Source organism: Rattus norvegicus, chromosome 17 (assembly GCF_021556685.1).
Source record: "Rattus norvegicus strain SHRSP/BbbUtx chromosome 17, alternate assembly SHRSP_T2T, whole genome shotgun sequence".
NCBI classification, from domain to species: Eukaryota; Metazoa; Chordata; class Mammalia; order Rodentia; family Muridae; genus Rattus; species Rattus norvegicus.
In genome coordinates this window covers 2,789,621-2,811,398 of record NC_141550.1, presented here as the reverse complement: position 1 = coordinate 2,811,398, position 21,778 = coordinate 2,789,621, and the positions used below count along the sequence as shown (strand labels likewise).

The 21,778-nt window shown below is 40.5% G+C and overlaps 1 protein-coding gene across 5 annotated transcripts in view; it reads right to left on the bottom strand.

The window, feature by feature from the left end:
* Nucleotides 1-4,086: 4,086 nt before the first annotated feature.
* Znf431l2 (zinc finger protein 431 like 2) overlaps nucleotides 4,087-21,778 on the bottom strand; it is a 37,114-nt gene continuing 19,422 nt past the window's right edge. For 3 of the 5 annotated variants that reach the window (XM_087589635.1, XM_087589634.1, XM_087589633.1), the window contains 3 exons: nucleotides 18,506-18,632; nucleotides 18,250-18,310; nucleotides 14,354-17,004 (listed from right to left, as the gene is read on the bottom strand). In XM_087589635.1, the coding sequence (XP_087445761.1) occupies nucleotides 14,901-17,004; nucleotides 18,250-18,310; nucleotides 18,506-18,539 (2,199 nt within the window). In that variant the 5' untranslated portion in view covers nucleotides 18,540-18,632 and the 3' untranslated portion in view covers nucleotides 14,354-14,900. 5 annotated transcript variants of the gene reach the window in all.

Below are 21,778 nucleotides of genomic sequence, written 5' to 3'. Positions count from 1 at the left end.
ATAGTTGAGTAGGGTAGCCAACATATGGGCTTTTGTCCCAATATTAACAAAAGAAGTCTCCCATCATATGCAGCCCTCTGTCTTACAATCCACTGTCTTCAAATTGAGAACAGTATTGATTTGCTTTATCATAATGTCTGTTATAAGTCACCAAAAGACTAGGGCAGAGTTCTGTCCTTATTCTACAGATGGGGTATGATGGTAGGCCCAGAGAGCCAAGGCAGACTGTGATTGGCTCAGACCAATATACAATTTATTCCCTGCAGCTCCAGAAGTTCAGGGTAATGACACCAGTTAAGTGTGAGCTGAGGTACTTACCATTCCAAGCTTTCTTTTTTCTTTTTAAAGATTTATGAATGTATGAGTACACTATAGCTGTCTTCAGATGCACCAGAAGAGGGCATCATATCCCATTACATATGGTTGTGAGCCACCATGTGGTTGCTGGGAATTGAACTCATGACCTCTAGAAGAGCAATCAGTACTCCAGCCCACACTCCAAGTTTTCTGTTACCTGTCTAAGAGATCCTAGGTTACTTCTCCATCAGACTCTACAGCAAGTAGGAAAATTATCCTCAGGCAGGAATGAGCTCCCTAATGGCATATCCCATGCAAAGTGTTCATCCCTGAAACCATATATACACCCAACAGAAATGCATACTTATATTCATATATTTGGGCATACTTTTTCACACATGCTTAACAAGGAGGAAATTGGAAAGAAGAATTTGGGAATGCATAAAGAAAAGACAAGGGGCTGGAGAGATGGCCAGAAACCATTGGGTTGCTAACTATCTCCATGAGGAATCTCATGCCCCCTCTGGCCTCTGGGGATATTGTACACAACAAATACAGGCAAAACAACCATACACCTAAAATAAACACAAGTAAAAATGAAATTCTCTACAATATGCCTTGAGACATATAGTCGTAGTCAGGGCTAGTTAAAATGAAACTCCTTTCTGGTCCAGCATGAAAACAACTGTGGCCTTCCCCAGAAACACCTTGCCCAGCAAGAAAAGCAGCCTTATTCTGAGGTTACAATACCTCAGCAAAGCTGTTCATGTAAGAACAGTAACAACAGTGTTGTTAGGTGATTTTTCTTTGATGTTTCCTGTATTTGTGTTCTTCGTTTTTTGCATGTGGAGGGTTGTGGCTTTGATACATCTTTTAAACCCATCTTTTATCTCCATCTGCTTCTGTAGTGGAACTTGAAGGCTCATATCCCTGTTTAATGTAAAGGATAACCAGGTCTTGAAAAGTAAAGAAACTTCAGAATGACAGCATAGGTGGAATGCATAATAAGTTCTGGCTTGGCTTTTCTCTGAGCATTAGCCAGAGCTGAATGTAGGCTGTTGTTAAAAAGATTTTTTTTTTTTTTTTGGTTCTTTTTTTTTTCGGAGCTGGGGACCGAACCCAGGACCTTGCGCTTCCTAGGCAAGCGCTCTACCACTGAGCTAAATTCCCAACCCCAAAAAGATTTTTAAAATAATCATTTAATTGTGTGGAGTAATTTCTTCCCAGAGAGGCATGTGAGTTCTCGAACAGTTACTCCCAGGCTAGAAAGATGTTTCTCAGACAAGCTCTTCTATGTTGACCCAGGTGACCTTGATCCCAATTATTGCTCCACAGGGCAATAACATGTTATTTTGATTAAGGGAGCTGAGTTCTGAGATTAACTGGCTGTATAACCACTCAGTTTTTTGTTTTTTTTTTTTTTTTTGTTTTTTGAGCTGGGGATTGAACCCAGGGCCTTGCGCTTGCTAGGCAAGCGCTCTACCACTGAGTCAAATCCCCAACCCCATAACCACTCAGTTTTAAAATTACCGATTTGAGTCATGTTGTCAATTTTATATTGCAGTAAGAGGAAAAAGATTTGCATGTGGAGTATGACTTTTTTTTTTAACCTTTAGACCAGAACAGGAGGACAAGGTTATTGTGTAATTCACAGGACGAATTTGGGTAAGCAATCACCTGCTAGACTTACTGTTATGAAGAAATACCTGATTGTGGCAGGGTGAGGGACTTTAAAATTTCCCAGCATGTAATAATTCAGGTCATGTGAATGAAATCAGACCAGATTTGTAGGAATAAATTTTAGAGAAATTAGCTTAATCCAGTGAATATTGAATTTCCAATAAGAGGGCACTTTTCCATATAAGCCCAATTTACTTGTACAGTTTCTTCAGCTCAAAGGATTGATCCATTGGTTTTAGCTCTTTGTTAGCTTACACAACTCAGCAGCTAATATTACACATATGGGCAAGGTCAAACAGTATCTTCTTATGCCATTCTCTCTGCCAAAAAGTGACTTGCTCTTTTCCAAAGAGAGTCTAGCTATGTGCGTTTTTTCCAATGATATTTATCTTTTTTAAAGAGTCACTTTAAAAGTAATTTATTTCACTTTTTAAAAGTAATTTATTTATTCTCTTTCCATTCCAATATTAGCTCCCCTCTTCCCCAACTACTTCCCTTATTTCCCCCCCCCCTTCTCAGAGAAGGGGTAGCCATCCCAGGGTATGACCCCCAACTACCCCATCAACCTCCTCCCATACCCCTAATCTCTAAATCCACACACATCAGTCAATGCAGGACTAGAAACACCCTCTCTCCTGAGTTCGGTCCCCAGCCCCGGGAAAAAAAAAAAAAAGAAAAAAAGAAACACCCTCTCACTGAGTCCAGATAATGCTGCCCAGTTGGAGGAATTGGATCTACAGGCAGTCAACATATTCAGGAACAGTCGCCATTCCATTTCTTAGTGGACCCACATGAGGACCAAGCTGTACTTCTGGTATATATGTGCTGGTTGCAGGGGTGGACAAGGAGCACAGCTAGGTCCAGCTTATGCTCATTCTTTTGCTAGTGGTTCATTGTCTGAAGGACCCCAAGGTGCCAGGCTAGTAGATTCTACCAATTCAGGATGCACTGAATTGACAGACACCGGTGGAAGCAACTAGAATGAGCAGGAATACCGCGAGAAGCCAACATCAAATTAAATGGAAAGAAATTAGAAGCAGTGGAGAATGAAAGCATTTAAGAAACAATAACAGAGATTCCTTTAAAGGAATTGAAATTTGAACACTGAAATCAGTTCATGACTCTTTAAAAAAAGAAACATCACTGAAAAGTCCCCACATATCAGTACTGATTTGGAGAAGGAGCAGGGCAGACCCTAGCAGGGAGAATGGAATTAGGAAGATGGGGTTTTACTTCGCCCATAATTTTATTATTTTTTTATCTTTATTAACTTGAGTATTTTTAATTCCATTTGTAGGGTTTCTCTCCAGTATGAATTCTATTATGCATCAGGAGGTTACTATGATCTGAAAAGGCTTTATCACATTCATTACATTTGTATGGTTTCTCTCCACTATGAATTCCTTTATGTGTCTGGAGTCTATAGCAGTGTGAAAAGATCTTATCACATTCATTACATTTGTAGGGTTTCTCTCTAGTATGAATTCTTTCATGCTTATGGAGGATACTGTGTAGTGAAAAGGCTTTATCACATTCATTACATTTGTAGGGTTTCTCTCCAGTATGATTTTTTTATGTCTTTTAAGATTACTGTGATTTGCAAAAGCTTTCCCACATTGACTACATTCATAAGGTTTCTGTCTAGCTTCTGTTCTTTTATATATTTGGAGAACTGTGTAAGGAGCAAAGGCTTCAACACACTGAATAACTTCAGAGGGCTTCTTTTCTGAATGGATCCTTTCATTCCTTTGAGGATGACTGTGAGCATGCAAAGCAAAGGGTTTTCCACAGTGAGTATATTCGGAGGGAATCTCTGCACTCTGACATCTTTCATGCCTGAGAAGATAATATGCACATGTGAAAGCTTTACCACACTGATGAACACTTTCATCTGGATGATTTAATGTTACTATTTGTCTAAAGATAAAGAGGCATCTGACCTTAAGATTTTACCATTTGGTTCACATTCAAGCTTTCCCTTGACTGTGGATTGTTTTGCATCTTCCAAGATGCCTCAGATAGCAGAGCATTTATTACATAGCTCAGCTTTACATATCCTTTTTCTATAAAAGGCTTTTCCCAAATTTGAAGAAAATAAAGAGTTCAGAGTTTTACACACTATAAACTTTTTATTGAACTGGTCATACTATATTTGCAAAGTGATCCATGAGAAATAGAAGCATTTCTACCTTTCTGGTACTCAAGAGAATTTTCTATGGAATGAGGTTGCTTATGTGTTGACAATAAAGTTGGAAAACCAATTATTTGAAAATGTGTATCATGCTGAAATATCCCACTATAACTGCTACCCACTATATATCTTCACATTGTTATGGGAAAGAGAGTGAGAGAAAAAGATTGAATTCGATAGATACAGAGAGAGCCAGATATGTACATTGGTTTTTTCAATATCCCTTTTACATGTATATAATATGGTTTGTATTCACTATGATATCTGATATACCTATGAAAGGAAGACTAACACAGTGCACTCACATAGTTTACCATTTTGTTCTTCATAGACATGTGAGAGAGGGATTAACACATACAGGGATTACTGCACGACATCCTTCTTAACACCAATAATCTGCCCATCTCGCTAAATATAATGAAGTCACTACTAATATATGAGTAACACTAGCTTTACTATAGACTATTTGCTTATTAGAAGCTTTGAGAAATATATTTGTCAATTATTTAATGTGTGTAGCTTTTATAGCAGAAACATTTTGTCAGTTGAACAGTGTAATTCAAAAAGGGTTGTGTTTCAAATGGTGATATACACTAAGGCATTGTTTCCAAGTCCTCTTACTTAAAGGAATGCCTTGGAAAAACAATTAGATACGGGACACTGAGGACCATGGTTTTTTTAGAATGTATCAACCATCAATACACTTAGAGTTGTGCTTATTTACATTGTTGCTTTACTTTAAAATTTTCAGCACACATTTAAATTTCTTCAGAGTCATAGTTGTACAAGCTTGCACACAAGAATTACCTTCTTTGTCTTCTAGATATTTGACAATGTTCCTCAATATTTTGGTCTTCTCAATTACAGCCGAAATTAGAGTAACAGAAAAAATATGGATAGAAGACACCACTGGGACCTGAAGAGACCGGATCAGCAGTTCACTTTACCCAAATCCTGTGGGAGGGAGAGCTAAACCTTCACAGAGGCAGACACACCTGGGAGGCCAGAAGAGACTACACTCTGCCCACATTTCTGACTCCAGAGGAAAACACCTTACGCCATCTGGGACCCCGGTGCACGGGTGCTCCCGGAAAAGGCAGCGCAGTGCCTTCAGGAAGAGCTCAAAAGCAACAGCCCACGAGCAAACCTGAGTCACAGGACCACAGGTAAGACCAACTTTTCTGCTCCAACCGACCTGCCTGGTGAACTCAGGACACAGGCCCACAGGGACAGCTGAAGACCTATAGACAGGAAAGACTACACGCCCGAAAGCAGAACACTCTGTTCCCATAACTGGCTAAAAGAAAACAGGAAAACAGGTCTACAGCACTCCTGACACACAGGCCTATAGGACAGTCTAGCCACTGTCAGTGATAGCAGAACAAAGTAACACCAGAGATAATCTGATGGCGAGAGGCAAGCGCAGGAACTCAACCAACAGAAACCACGACTACATGGCATCGTCGGAGCCCAATTCTCCTAACAAAGCAAACACTGAATATCCAAACACACCAGAAAAGCAAGATCTAGATTTAAAATCATATTTGATCATGATGCTGGAGGACTTCAAGAAAGACATGAAGAACTCCTTTAGAGAAACGCAGGAAAACATAAATAAACAAGTAGAAGCCTATAGAGAAGAATCACAAAAATCCCTGAAAGAATTCCAGGAAAACATAATCAAACAGTTGAAGGAATTAAAAATGGAAATAGAAGCAATGAAGAAAGAGCACAGGGAAACAACCCTGGATATAGAAAACCAAAGGAAGAGACAAGGAGCCATAGACATAAGCATCACCAACAGAATACAAGAGAGAAGAGAGAATCTCAGGAGCAGAAGATTCCATAGAAATCATCAACACAACTGTCAAAGATAATGTAAAACGGAAAAATGTACTGGTCCAAAACATACAGGAAATCAATGAGAAGATCAAACCTAAGAATAATAGGTATAGAAGAGAGTGAAGACTCCCAGCTCAAAGGACCAGTAAATATCTTCAACAAAATCATAGAAGAAAAGTTCCCTAACCTAAAGAAAGAGATGCCCATAAACATACAAGAAGCCTACAGAATTCCAAATAGATTGGACCTAAAAGAAACTCCTCCCGTCACATAATAGTCAAAACACCAAATGCACAAAATAAAGAAAGAATATTAAGAGCAGTAAGGGGAAAAGGTCAAGTAACATATAAAGGCAGACCTACCAGAATCACACCAGACTTCTCGCCAGAGACTATGAAAGCCAGAAGATCCTGGACAGATGTCATACAGACCCTAAGAGAGCACAAATGCCAGCCCAGGTTACTGTATCCTGCAAAACTCTCAATTAACATAGATGGAGAAACCAAGATATTCCATGACAAAACCAAATTTATGCAATATCTTTCTATAAATCCAGCCCTACAAAGGATAATAAATGGTAAAGCCCAACATAAGGAGGCAAGCTACACCCTAGAAAAACCAAGAAACTAATCGTCTTGGCAACAAAACAAAGAGAAGAAAAGCACACAAACATAACCTCACATCCAAATATGAATATAACAGGAAGCAATAATCACTGTCGGCGCCTGTACCAACAGGGTACCAAGAATCGGGAAAAAGCCTGTGGGATGAAAGAAACACACACACACAGGTTATTCGTGTCAAGCCAGAAGAGGAAGAGAGCCTCTGGTTTCTTTATTGACCAAACTATATATCCACAGAACACCACTTAGCAGGTATCTGCCAAGCACAGTGGGGAACCCTGGCTGAGACTTTGGTAACAAAGGACCGGCTATGTGACCTGAATAAATTAGGAAAATAACCAGGAAGGCCAACCTAATTCTTTGAGTCAGGTGAGAAGTACCTGGCCAGACTGTTCCCAGTTGGGGACAAAAAGCTTCCACATGCAAGGGCAGGGCTCAGCAGGGGTCAAACCTTGCTGGAGACCCGGAAGGGTCTTGTTCCGGCTGGAAACATTCCGTGAATGCAAACTTCTTGTGCCGAAAATTACAGGGAGAGGCATTTGATCCTACAATCAAAGACTAAAGCCAAACAGTGACAAGGCAACTAGGCCCAAATCCAATTCGGCTCCCACAACTCCTCCATATTTCTTTTATAAAAGACCATTAGGTGGAAGTAGTGGTCTGAGAGAGATCAGACATGCCTCACAGAGTGCCCAGCTCGGCCATGGTGAGCCACTCTTGCAGTTAGGACTGTACATCAATGGTTAGGAATGAAATTATGTTGTAACACACCGTTCTGGGATATACGTGTGTGTTTAAGGAGGGAGAAACTGGGCAGAGGAGCATTTGACCGGCCCATACGTTTAAAAGGGGCGTAGTCACCTCTGTCTGAGGATCGACCTCTCGAACCCCAGCCTATCTGACATAGGATCACCTTGTTGCCCTCAAGGGTTCGTGTCTAGATTGGTCAAGGGTCAGAGGAAGTTGCCCGTCGCTGAGGAAACTACATCGGGTCATCTTCTCATTCCTCTTACTTGAGCCCAGGGGCGAAAAAGTAGGAGCCAGTTGATAATAATTTAGGAGATTGTGGAAGTTGAGCCTCTCCCGATATGTAGTGGCCACCTAATCAAGTACATTGCCTTACTGGTTCTCCTCAGCATGTGAAAAGAAGCACAAGGGCCTTAGGGTCAAACTCGGAGGGCCATAGCATCAAGGGCCACAGTCAACCTGCTCTTGTAATAAAATTTAGAATTCCCAATTGTTAGCAACTACTCCAGAAAGTTCACCCACTATGCTTGCCTAACAAAAGAATGGGGGGAGGGTAACTCCAGCCACTGTAGACACAATGGCTGCAGCAGTAATGGCTGCTACAATAGTAGCGAAAACGAGATCTTTTCCAGGACAGTTCAGGATCAGCCATTCTTCCCTGGAACAACCAGCAGGCAATGGAACCATGTCTGAGATCTACATAACCAGGGCAGAGTTCCCCAGTCCACAGCAGCTTCACGCAGATGGCATTCCTGTGAAGCTACAGACTCAAAAGAGAAAAACTTTTTAGAGCTCTCCTAGGAACAGAGGGAAGGCAAAGAGTAATGGGAAAGACACACTAGCTGTGGGAGGCTTGGAAAAGCACAGTGAGTGAGACATAAGTCAGGGTAAACATATTAATGTGTGTGTGTGTGTGTGTGTGTGTGTGTGTGTGTGTGTGTATGTATGTGTGTGTGTGTTGTATTGTGTGACTTTGGTCCCACATATATGGGAACCAGAGCAAGGACTGGAAGTGTGCCTGTCAGGAGCTTAAGGCAGGGTAGTTAATAGGATACATACTATAGGAAGAGCTCTGCTGGTCCTACAAATAAGTGATCTCGATTGCCTGTATTTACAGGAGGATCACACATTTCCTTTAATCCTCTTTCAGGAGGTTTCAAACAATTGTCTGAATACTGTGAGGCCTTAGTATTTTTCAAACAGGGACCTATATCTGGAGATGAGCCTAGTGGCTGTTTGTTAATAACTACTGTCTCTTTTGTTGTGACCTGGAGTCTTATTTCCCCACAATTCTGGTGAACAACTATGTGTATCCTACCACCCTAATCTCTAACAAGCTGGGGTACCATGCTACTTACCTGTGTCTGTTTTAGAGGCAATCAAATTTCCTCAGCTAAATTCAACTTGTGCACTGTGAATAGTGCAAACCAAATAAGCCCATGCAAAGGAAACATAACATATGAATACAAGTTACATGTCTCGATTGGGCAGATCTACCATTACATTACTATAGTCCCCAGCTGAGATCCCTTAAAATGGAGGTTTCTCTAGGCCAGGCGCTTCAGCTCCATTTTCCTTCCTGAATTCTCACCTTCCCTCACTTCTCTCCTTCTCCCAAAAGCTTTTCAGCTCTACCTTTCCAATCACCTGCACTAGCCTTTATTTTACAAGTTAAAATGTGGAGAAGATTCCAATAAAGTCACTTGAGTATGTGAAATAGTCCTCATTCTAGGCAGCCCCTCTTGGTGAAGTGGAATTAGCATCAAAATACAAACAGCATTAGAGCAATCCACAGTGCCTCTTACTATTTCCTAAGCAGTGCAAAATCCTTTACATCAAAGATTCTACTCTTCCCACCGCAGATTAAATTTCGTGTGCTAACCAACCTGTGAGATGTGGTTTTCAACACCCCCTCTATCCACACACACAAAATTAACTCCACATAGATCTTAAATGGCAAGGAATAATGTCTACAGGATACTAAAGAACTAGATCTCCGAATTTGGAATCTTGTCAAAGACGGGTCTATGCGAAATCCCTTGTACCAAATGCTTTGTGCAGATGCAGCTCCCATACTGAAGTTATTCATTTGAAACGCATGAAAACACCTAGTGGCTAGGACCATAAGGAACCTCCAAAATGGCTGCTAATTTCCACCCAGCCCACGGAGGGCCACCTCCCCATCCTCAGTCCTCTGATAATTCAGGTTAGGGGCAGTGGTCACATGCTCACCATGATGAGACTTAGTAGCTCAGGGCTGGCACTCCGGAAAGCACTCACTGGAGATGTCAAAACACATTACACCAACCTTAAATGCCTGCTCAGCAATAGAGCTGAACCAGCAGCAGGGAACAAAGCACCAAGAAGAACCCTCTTCTTCTGCTTGGAGGGTCTTCCTGGAGGCCCTGATTGGCCAGCGAATCCTGAGTGACATAAGCACCTCTCTTAGGGCTAGATTGTGCTGAAGGGACACATCAGCTTAAGGTTTCCTGGGCCACCATTCTAATCCAGGAGTTGACCCTTTTATGATCTGCAAATTTGTGTTTCAGTATCAAATATGCCTGTCCTCCGTTATCCTACCTTTCTATCTTCCAGCAGGAATTTCTTCCCCCTCCTCCTCCCACTCCTTATTCTTGTCCTCACCATCCTCTTCCATATATACTGCTCCTGCTTTTCCTTCTCATGCTGTTCCTCCTCCTCTTCCTGTTCAGTTTCTTCTGCTCTGCCTCTTCCTCCTCCTTCCTCATCTTGTTCTTCTTCTTGTCTTGTTCCTCTTCTTGTTCTTCTTTTCACTCTTCCTCTTCCTTTTCTTTTCTACCACCCCTTTTTCCTCCCCCTCCTCCTCCACTCAAACTATACCTCCTTGAATCAAGATGGATAGCTTCTAAAGTCCATGATTCACTATATGACCCTTGAAAGATTGGGTCTTCCCAATTTAAAAGAGCTTTTTGAACACAAAATATGTTTGTTTCTGTAACTTCACACTGTAGCTAATATTCATCTGCTATATAATGTAAGGGTCTGAATATCGCTGAAGAGCCCAGACTTACATAGTATGCAAAAACAAAGAGGGCTTATTGTGCAGAGATGGTCTTCATACAGAGGTCAACCATTCTTTGAAATACCAACCCCAGGAAAACCACAAAATCATTTTATAGGGAACCAGGTAAAATCTCTAGCATAATAAAATATTTCTTTGGTGGATGCTATGAGGTCACAGGTTGTCAGTGTTCTGCATCCCTATGTCAAGAACTTTTAACCATGTAATGAAATAGGGCTGCCCAGTGCAGATGGCACATTCAGAGAAAAGTTATTTCCCATATTTATAGTTATCCCTGGACTGGTCTCTGGGGGTGTGTGCTTATGAATTTTTTTCTAGATTTTATTGCCTGTTCCTAGAGCTGGTGTCTCATGACTTCCTCTGTTAATTGTGGTCTATCCTGAAGCTGGTGCTTTATGGCTGTTTTTTCAAACAGGCCTGGTGTTCCAAAATGGATACAAGGGTTGTTTCAGTGGAGATAAAAGGGGTTTATCCTTCACTTTCAAAATAATTCTCCAGAAATGGGGTTTATCTTGTTCTTTCAATAAGAGAATCCAGACAACCCTGGGAGAAAAGCAGGAAGTGGATGCCAATCACAGTGGAACACTATTGGTAGCCAGCACATCTTCCTCAGTGGGAGGTGAAAACACATATCTGCATTAGAGGAGGTTTTCCAGATGGACGGAACCCAAAGCATGGATCTCTCTATGTATGGATGAAGTGGATATAGAGAAAAGTCTCTTTGAATATTGTCCACGAGTAAAACAATGACTGTGTAACAATGGCAAGTTGAAGAATACAGTCGTGTCTGTATGTCTTAGCTGGTCTTCAGCATATTCCAGAATTCTTAACAGGAAACCTCTAATGCTGGAAAAATAGTGATCTCTCTTACCAGAGTATGGCAGGAAGAAAAAGAAAGAGTTCCCATCTTCATCATCCTTACATATGTAAACTTCTACCAGAAGATATGGCCTAGATAAAGATTTTTCTTGTCAACTCAAAAGCTCCAGAAAAAAAAGAAGTGCTTTGCCATGTTATATATTCCAAATAAGAGAAAGACCTCACATTAACCACCTGTTTCAGATTAGGTAGTTGACTGCAGTAATTTGACGTGAAAGGCATTTTACCTCATCCTGAGTGCTGTGTGTCTGAAGGCTGTGACATTCTAAAGAAGACTCCATTTCTTTTTCTCCTTTTCTGTCAAAGGATATTTTCTTTATTTACACTTCAAACGTTATCCCCTTTCCCAGATTCTACTCCAGAAACCCACTATCACATAGCCTCTCCCCTGCTTCTCTGAGGGTGCTCTCACAAACCCACCCACTCTTGCTTGCCTTCCTGGCATTCCACTACACTGAAGCATTGCAGCTTGACAGGACCAAGGGTCTCTCCTCCCACTGATTTCCAATAGGGCCATCCTCTGCTACATATGTAACTGGAGTCATGGGTGGCTCTTTTGTTGAGCGTTTAGTGCCTGGAAGCTCTGTGGGATCAGCTCTGTGGGATTCTTCCTATGGGGTTGGAAACCTCTTTAGGTCCTCCAATCCTGTTTCTAACTCCTCCATTGGGGACCCCGTACTCAGCCCAATGGTTTGCTTTAAAAATCCACCTCTGTATTTGCCAGGCTCTAGCTGAGCCTTTCACGAGACAGCTTTATCAGGCTCCAGTCAGCAAGCATTTCTTGGCATCTGCAATAGTATCTGTTTGGTGACTGTATGTGGGGTGAACACCCGGTGGAGTATTCTCTTGATGTCTTCCCTTCAGTCTCTACTCCATACTTTGTCTCCTTATTTCCTTCTGTGGGTATTTTGTTTCCCCTTCTACGGACTGAAGCATCCACACTTTGGTCTTCCTTCTTCATGGGTTTCATAGGATGTGTTAATTTTATTGTGGGTAATCTGAGCTTTTGGGATAATATCCATTTATCAGTTTGTGGATATCATGTGTGTTTGTTTGTGACTGAGTTACCTCAGTTACTATGATATTTTATAGTTCAACGATTTGCCTAAGAATTTTATGCAGTCATTGTATTTAATGGCCATGTAGTACTCCATTGTGTAAACTTACCACATTTTCTGTATCCGTTCCTGTGTTCGAGGCCATCTGAGTTCTTTTAAATAAGGCTTCGATAAACATAGAGCAGCATGTGTCCTTGGGAAATGACACCCTTGACAGTAGTCACAAACATATAAAATACATTGTTGTGACATTAACCAAGCAAGTGAAATGTCTGCATGACAAGAACTTTAAGGCTCTGAAGAAAAATTGAAGATCTCAGAAGATGGAAAGATCTCCCATGCTCAGGGATTGGCAAGATTAATATTGCAAAAATGGCCATTTGGCCAAAAGAAATCTACAGATTCAATGAAATCTCCACCAAATTTCCAACTCAATTATTCAATGACTTAGAGGAATTTGCACATTCATTTGGAATAACAAAAAAAAAAACCAGAATAGCATACAAAATACTCACCAATAAAAGAACTTCTGTGGAAATCATCATTCCCAAGCAGTAATACAGAGCAATGAGGATAAAAAGTGTATGGTATTGGTACAGAGACAGGCAGATCAGTGGAACCGCATTGAAGGCCAAGAAATGAACCCACACTCATGTGGTCAACTGATGTTTGACAAAGGAACTAAAAGCATCAGGTGGAAAAAAGATAACATTTCAACAAATGGTGCTTGTTCACCTGGAGGTTAAGATGTAGAAGAATGCAAATTGACCCATTCTTATCACCCGGGACAAAGCTTAAATTCAAGTGGATCAAGGAACTCCACATAAAACCAGATACTCAAACTAATAGAAGAAAACTTGGGGATGAGCCTCAAATACATGGGAAAAGGGGAAAATTTACTGAACAAAATACCAATGGCTTCTCTCCAGGTGTATGTGTTGCTGTAAAATTATAAAAAAATGGAATGCTGTCTTTTACGCCCACTTGGTCGGCACCACAGTGTCCCAAGATATCTGGTAGATATCTTAATCTCAATCAGCAAAGCCTCTCACCTGCTTTGCTCTAGCCCCTATAACACTGCCTATGGCCTCTCTCTGAGCCTGGCAACAATCTGTCTACCAATGCAGTCCCCAAGGCAGGCTTTCACAATGCCAGAAATATACCTCTCAATTCCATGGTGGCTTAGAGTCCCAGCTGATACATACTCTATTAAACTTAATTCCCCACAAGAAACAACACACAATAACCTCTGATCCAATTGATAAGATCCTCTTCCCTCAAACTTTTCTGCCTTTCATCCTTCCCTCTCATCCAATGACAGGCCTCGTTGTATCTTGTACCTGTCTTCACTTGCTTAATGACATCACACACTCACCCAAGCCTTTTAAGATGACTGTGCTCTTTGCTGTCTCTCCCTGGCAGGTGAGCATCTCTCACCATGAAGGCTGAGCTGTTCAGTTTCAGTGGGTACAAGATCTACCTGGGACATGGGTAGCATTATGCCAAGACAGACTGGAAAGTTTTCCATTTTTCTTACTGGCAAAAGTGAGTCTGCATTCCTTTCCAAAAGGAATCCTAGGCAGATGAACTAGACTGTCCTTTACAGAAACACACACACACACACACACACACACACACACACACACACACACACACACACACAAACACGAAACACAGGCTGAAGAAATTCAAAAGAAAAGAACCCTCAGTACAGTCATGTTCCAGGGAGTCATCCCTGGGTGTCTCCTGCTGATATAATGCTAAGAAGAATCAGAAACCCGGAGTCAGGAAGGCTCATTGAGAGCAGACTAAAAGGCCTGAGAAGAAAACAAAAAAAGGCTAAGCGGGTATCAAAGACAGCAATGTTGGCTGCCAAGGCACCCATAAACCCAGTCAATAAACAAAAGATTGTGAATCCTGTGTAAGTCTCTGCTCTGAGAGTTGGTAGGAAAAGCTAATTTGGTAAATCACAGAGTTTAAAATAAAATCTGTCTTTAATTCTTAACAGAAGAAAACAAACAAACAAAAAAAGATGAATGTGGATTGGAAAACTTTTATCACCATTGTTAACTTGTAGGGTTTCTCTCCAGTATGTATTTTTCTATGTATTTGGAGACTATTATGTTGGGAAAAGGCTTTGTCACATTGGTTACATTTGGAGGGTATCTCTCCTGTGTGTGTTTTTTAATGTATTTGGAGATTACAGTGTTGTGAAAGGCTTTATCACATTGCTTACGTTTGTAGGGTTTCTCTCCAGTATGAACTCTGTGTCTAGAGACTACTTTGTTGTGAAAAGGGTTTAACACATTCATTACATTTGATGGGTTTTGCTCCTGTATGAATTCTTCTATGCATCTGGAGTCTACTGTGTTGTGAAAAGGCTTTATCACATTCCTTACATTTGTAGGGTTTCTCTCCAGTATGAATCCTTCTATGCATCAGGAGTCTATTGTGTTGTGAAAAGGCTTCACCACAGTCACTACATTTGTAGGGTTTGTCTTCAGTGTGGATTCTTTTATGCCTCAGTAGGCTGCTGTGGTCTGAAAAGGATTTATCACATTCATTACATTTCTGGGTTTCTCTCTGATATGAATTCTATTATGCCTCCAGAGGCTACTGTGTTGTGAAAAGGTTTTATCACATTCATTACATTTGTAGGGTTTCTCTCCAGTATGAACTCTATTATGCATCTGGAGTCCACTGGGTCCTGAAAAGTCTTTATCACATTCCCTGCATTGGTAGGGTTTCTCTCCAGTGTGAACTCTTTTATGCGTCCTGAGGCTACTGTGGTCTGAAAAGGCTTTATCACATTCCTTACATTTGTAGGGTTTCTCTCCAGTGTGAACTCTTTTATGCGTCTGGAGGTTACTGTGTTCTGAAAAGGCTTTATCACATTCATTACATTTGTAGGGTTTCTCTCCAGTGTGAATTCTTTTATGCTTCCGTAGCCTACTGTGGTTTGCAAAGGCTTTATCACATTCATTACATTTGTAGGGTTTCTCTCCAGTATGAATTCTTTTATGGCTGTAGAGTATACTGGGTTGTGAAAAGGCTTTATCACATTCAATACATTTGTAGGGTTTCTCTCCAGTGTGAACTCTTTTATGCTTTTGGAGGCTACTGGGTCCTGAAAAGTCTTTATCACATTCCCTACATTGGTACGGTTTCTCTCCAGTGTGAACTCTTTTATGCATCCGGAGGCTACTGTGGTCTGAAAAGGCTTTATCACATTCATTACATTTGTAGGGTTTCTCTCCAGTGTGAACTCTTTTATGCGTCTGGAGGTTACTGGGTCGTGAAAAGGCTTTATCACATTCATTACATTTGTAGGGTTTCTCTCCAGTGTGAACTCTTTTATGCTTCCATAGGCTACTGTGGTCTGCAAAGGCTTTATCACATTCATTACATTTGTAGGGTTTCTCTCCTGTATGAGTTCTTTTATGGCTGTAGAGTATACTGGATTGTGAAAAGGCTTTATCACATTCAATACATTTGTAGGGTTTCTCTCCAGTGTGAACTCTTTTATGCTTCTGGAGGCTACTGGGTCGTGAAAAGGCTTTATCACATTCATTACATTTGTAGGGTTTCTTTCCAGTATGAACACTTTTATGCATCTGGAGGTTACTGTGTACTGAAAAGGCTTTATCACATTCATTACATTTGTACGGTTTCTCTCCAGTGTGAACTCTTTTATGCATCTGGAGGCTACTGGGTTCTGAAAAGGCTTTATCACATTCATTACATTTGTAGGGTTTTTCTCCAGTGTGAACTCCATTATGCTTCTGGAGGCTACTGTGTCGTGAAAAGGCTTTATCACATTCATTACATTTGTAGGGTTTCTCTCCAGTATGAACTCTTTTATGCGTCTGGAGGTTACTGGGTCGTGAAAAGGCTTTATCACATTCATTGCATTTGTAGGGTTTCTCTCCAGTATGAACTCTATTATGCATCTGGAGTCCACTGGGTCGTGAAAACGCTTTATCACATTCCCTACATTTGTAGGGTTTCTCTCCAGTGTGAACTCTTTTATGCCTATAGAGTATACTGGGTTGTGAAAAGGCTTTATCACATTCATGACATCTGTAGCGTTTCTCTCCAGTGTGAACTCTTTTATGCTTCTGGAGGCTACTGCATCGTGAAAAGGCTTTATCACATTCATGACATTTGTAGCGTTTCTCTCCAGTATTAACTCTTTGATGCTTCTGGAGTCTACTATGTCGTGAAAAGGGTTTATCACATTCATTGCATTTATAGGGTTTCTCTCCAGTGTGAACTCTTTGATGCTTCTGGAGTCTAATGGGTTGTGAAAAAGCTTTATCACATTCATGACATTTGTAGTGTTTCTTTTCAGTATGAAGTCTTTCATGCTTTTTAAGTTTACTGTGATTTGCAAAAACTTTACCACATTGACTACATTCATAAGGTTTCTGTCTAGCTTGTGTTCTTTTATATATTTGGAGACTTGTGTAAGGAGCAATGGCTTCAACACACTGAATAACTTCAGAGGGCTTCTTTTCTGAATGAATCTCTTCATTCCTTTGAGGATGACTGTGAGCATGTAAAGCAAAGGGTTTTCCACAGTGAGTATATTCGGAGGGAATCTCTGCACTCTGACTTCTTTCATGCCTGAGAAGATAATATGCACATGTGAAAGGTTTACCACACTGATGAACACTTTCATCTGGATAATTTAATGTTATTGTTTCTCTAAATAATAAAGAGGCATCTGGCCTCAAATTTTTTTCATTTTGTTCACGTTCAAGCTTTCCCCTTCACTATTGGCTGTTTTGCAGGTTGGAACATACCTGAAATGGCATGACCATTTATAACATAGCTCAGATTTACATATCCTTTTTCTATAAAAGGTTTTCCAAATTTGAAGAAAAGCAAAAGAGCTCAGAGCTTTAACACACTAAGTGTTTTCCAATATTTATGTAGTGTTGTTCATACTATATTTGGGAAGTAATCCAGGAGAAACAGAAGCATTTCTCCATTCCTAGTACTCAAGAGAATTTATTACAAATCGAGGTTCCATATGTATTGCCAATGAAGTTGGAAAAATAATTGATTGTAAACATTTATTGTGTTGAAACAGTCTAGTATAACAGTCACCCACTATATGTCTTCTCATTGTTATGGGAGAGAGAGTGTCAGAAAAAGATTGAGATACATAGATAGAAAGATAGGTAGAAAGATAAATAGATGGAAGGATGGATGGATGGATAGATATGATAGATAAAGATAGATACATAGATGGACAGAGATAAACAGAGAGAGAGGTACACTGTTTCCTTCAATATCCCTTTTATATACATGGTTTGCATTCATCAAGATATATGACATATCTATGAAAGGAAGACAAACACATTGCATTCACATAATTTAACATTTTCTTCTTATAGACAAGTGATATAGGGATTGAGGTTAATGGCCAACATCCTTCTTACAACAAATAATCTGCCCATTTCACTAAATCTACCAATGTCACTATTTTTTTTACAATGTCATTACTAATATCTGAATAAGCTTATTAGAAGCTTTTCAACATGTATTTGTCAACTATTCAACATGTGGAGCTTTTAAAAAATTAACAGAAATTTACTGCCAGTTGTACAGAGTAGTTGTAATAGGGCTGTGTTTCAAATGCTGATATACACTAAGGCACTGTTTAAAAGTCCACTTTATTAAAAAAATTGCATTGAAAACAAATAAGATAAAAGCACATGGAATACCATGGTTTTGTTAGAATGTATTGATCACCAATATACTTAAAGCAGTTCTTATTTACACTGTTGCTTTACTTTCAAACTTTCAAAACACATTAAAATTTCTTCAGAGGCATATTTGTATGAGCTTGCATTTAAGAAGTACCTTCTCTGTCTTCTAGATCTTTGACAGTGTTCCTCAATATTTTGGTCTTCCCAATTAAAGCCTGAAATAGAGTAAGAGAAAAACGATGAATGGAAATTATGAAAAATGTAAGTGACAATGTTCAGTAAATCTTAAAGTCATGCATCCTTTACTCACCAAATTCTCTACCCATCTCAATTGAAATTACACAAGTGCTTCAAAAGAAATAAAGTGTTTTCTCCAATTTTAAAACAGGAAAGGGAATTTATACTCTTACCTATAGCATTGAGGTTCCTGTAGGTCTCCAGCATGACATCTTTGTAGAGCTTCTTCTGGAAGGGATCCAGCAAAGCCCACTCTTCCCGCGTGAAGTTCACATGCACATCCTCATAAGTCACTGTCTTCTTGAATATCCCATACATGGGTACAAAAGAAAGCATGATAGAGACAACATTGGGAATGTATTCTTCATAGACAATGTGTTCATATAATTATGGGGACTATCAGACTTATTTCTTGACTCTGAAGTTCTACTGTAACTACCAATACATACTTGAAGGAAATGTATTAATGAGGTTCAACCCTGTCATGTCACAGCCTGTTCAATAGGATGTACCCTTTCTAGTGAAATGTCACCTACATATGTAAAGAGGACACAAGCTCTGCAAGATCAATAGTGCTTACCACACACCGAAGAAATTATATTAACACTAACCATTACTAACTGTAAAAATCAGTTAAAAGCTGGGTCTATTGTCCTGTGCCTTTAACACTGCAGTCAGGAGACAAAAGCAGAATTATCACATTGAATCGGATGCCAGTGTGGGGTATACAATGAGTTCTAGAACAGCCAAAGGTACATAGTAAGACCCTGTATCCTCTACCAGAATTGACTAACCAAACCAGAAATATAGAAAAACCTCAGGTTTTTCCTTAAATTCCTGAGAGAATTATACATAAAATCCAGTTCTGTAGTCATCTTCCAGAAACGTGAGGTCCACAGGTACAAATTATAACATTAACAAGATATTGCCAACAGGGAATATATGTTTAAACATTTACAATTAGGCAGGAGGGTGGTGATTTATCTCAGTGGTAGAGCACTTGCCTAGCAAGTGCAAGGCCCTGGGTTCGGGTCCTCAGCTCCGGGGGAAAAAAAAGAACTTTACAATTAGGCAGAAGAAAATCTTAGCTATATGAAAATTGATTAGATGTAAACAACACAGTGCAGGATGGAGGGCTCAGCAGTGAAGTACAGGGCATGGATCTCATGCTTTGACTGGGATTCTGCATGTAAATTATGCAGTTCCTTGTCTCTAATTGGATTTTGATCGATCAAGATCCATTGACAGCAGCCAATGGAAAGGGTAGAAAAGGTGAGAAATCCAGGTTCCCAAAGGTGAGGAAAGAGAAGCAGGAGACAGGAAAGAGAGATTTGTCTTGCTTTGGAGAGAGAGCTGAAAACCATGTAAGATGTCCAGAGGAGTGTTCATTGGCCGCAATCCCAGGTTGGAGATTAGAGATGCAATTAGGCTGAGAGTAGTTTTATGGTGGTGAGCAATGAAAAGGTAACTGGGCAACTAAGCTAAGGGCAGATATAGAGCGTCGAGAAAAGAGTAATGGAGAGGACACACTAGCTGTGGGAAGCTTGGATGAGACATAAGTTAGGATAAACAGTGTGTGTGTGTGTGTGTGTGTGTGTGTGTGTGTTCTATTGTGTGACACTGTTCCCCGATACAAGGGAACCAGGGCAGGAACTGGAAGTGTACCTGTCAGGAACTTAAGGCCGGGTAGTGAAAAGGTTACATGCTTCAGGAAGAGCTCTTGCAGGTCCTACAAATAAGTGAGGTGAATTGCTTGTATTTACAGCAGGATCACAGCCATCCATTATTCTACTTGCAGCAGGTGTCAGACCATTGTCTGGCTACTCTGAGGACTAGACACACCTGAGGGATATATTCATGCATATAGCCAAAAGACTCATAGTCTTTCTAACATAAAGTCACAACAAACATGACAGGTAGAAAGAAGGTCAGTGAATGCCCTGCAATGACTGAGAAGACTCAGAAGTATTAACATCATGAGTACATGGTACCCTAGGAAATAGAATGATAATGACTAAGAAATTTCAAAAATCAAAATGTGGGGTAAGTTCAGCACAAAAGCATATGCTTGACATATAAATACACAATCATTCCAGGCCAATTTATATCAATAAAAGAGAAATGCCAGGCATGTTGGCCCACATTTGATTCCAGCACCAGAACCCAGAATCAATTTGATCCCTACATTCAAGGCCTTGCTAGCATATAGGCCTACTTTGAGGATACCCATGGCCACAAAGAGAAACAAAACAAAAGCAAATTTGAAAAATATGAAAACATTAGTTAAGCAAAATAGCTTAGCATTGCTTCTTCTGTATCTCATATGATTTAAGGACAGAGTCTATTAAAAGGAAGGCACGACAGGAAGGAAGGACACGAGGAGTAAGCTGAAGGATGAATTTCAAGGAAAACAGAATAACAGAAATAAATGGATATTGATTAAGTCTATAGACACTCAAATCCTATCCCAATAAGGAATTGCCTCTTGTAGGAGTCCTTCTCCACATATTCTCACCAACAAGTCCACCAATAAGAGACAAATGTTTAAAGTCAATATACTATCTGGATGCTCTTCCATCCACCTAACTACGCTAGACCATGCTCTCTATAGGCTCATGGTCATTCCATAACAAAAATGCATTTAATCTAACATCAAGGACCCTTAAAGTCTGTTACAGCATGTACAGTGTTCAAATGTCCAAAGTCTCCTGTCACCCTCAAGACAATCTTTAGACTGTCACATACTCTAAAGTCTGAAAGCAAGTTATATCTTTATCACATAAAATGGCAAATCCCATGGGGTAGAGAGCTGAATTCCCAGAAGTGTGGACAATCCTGAGACCTCAGGGGAGACCGCCACTTCTGCCCACTTCTGTTCACATTCCTCAACCAAAAGGAACCTGCATAGTGTCCCCTGGATACAGGAATACAGGAGTGGTCACTGGCAGGAACCTGCTGATTCCTGAACTGAAGTGGAACTGAACTGAACCAGTACCAGAGCTCCCTCCACCCACATCTTGTGGGTGGGACAGTTGGACCCTCAGAAGTGTGGACAATCCCGAGAACTCACAGGAGACAACTACTTACTGCACACCTATCTGACCAAAGATTAAACCTCCTAGTGACATCTGTGCCCCCTGGGCACAGGGACCTAGGAGCAGTCAGGGACAGGACCCTTCGAGTTTCTGCCTGTGCTGAGAGCTGAAAGGCAGTCACAAGGAGTCACACCTGAGAGCAGAGGTGAGATCAACTTTTCTGCTCCAATCAACCCGTCTGGTGGTCTCAGGACACACAAGGCAGAAGACTTCTGGGACAGGACACTTCTGGTTTCTGGCTGTGCCCAGAACTGAACTGAATGAATCCCACAGGTCCCAGCACCCAAATCCCATAGGGGAGAGAGCTAAATTCCCAGAAATGAGGAAAAATCTGAGACCTTAGGACAGGCC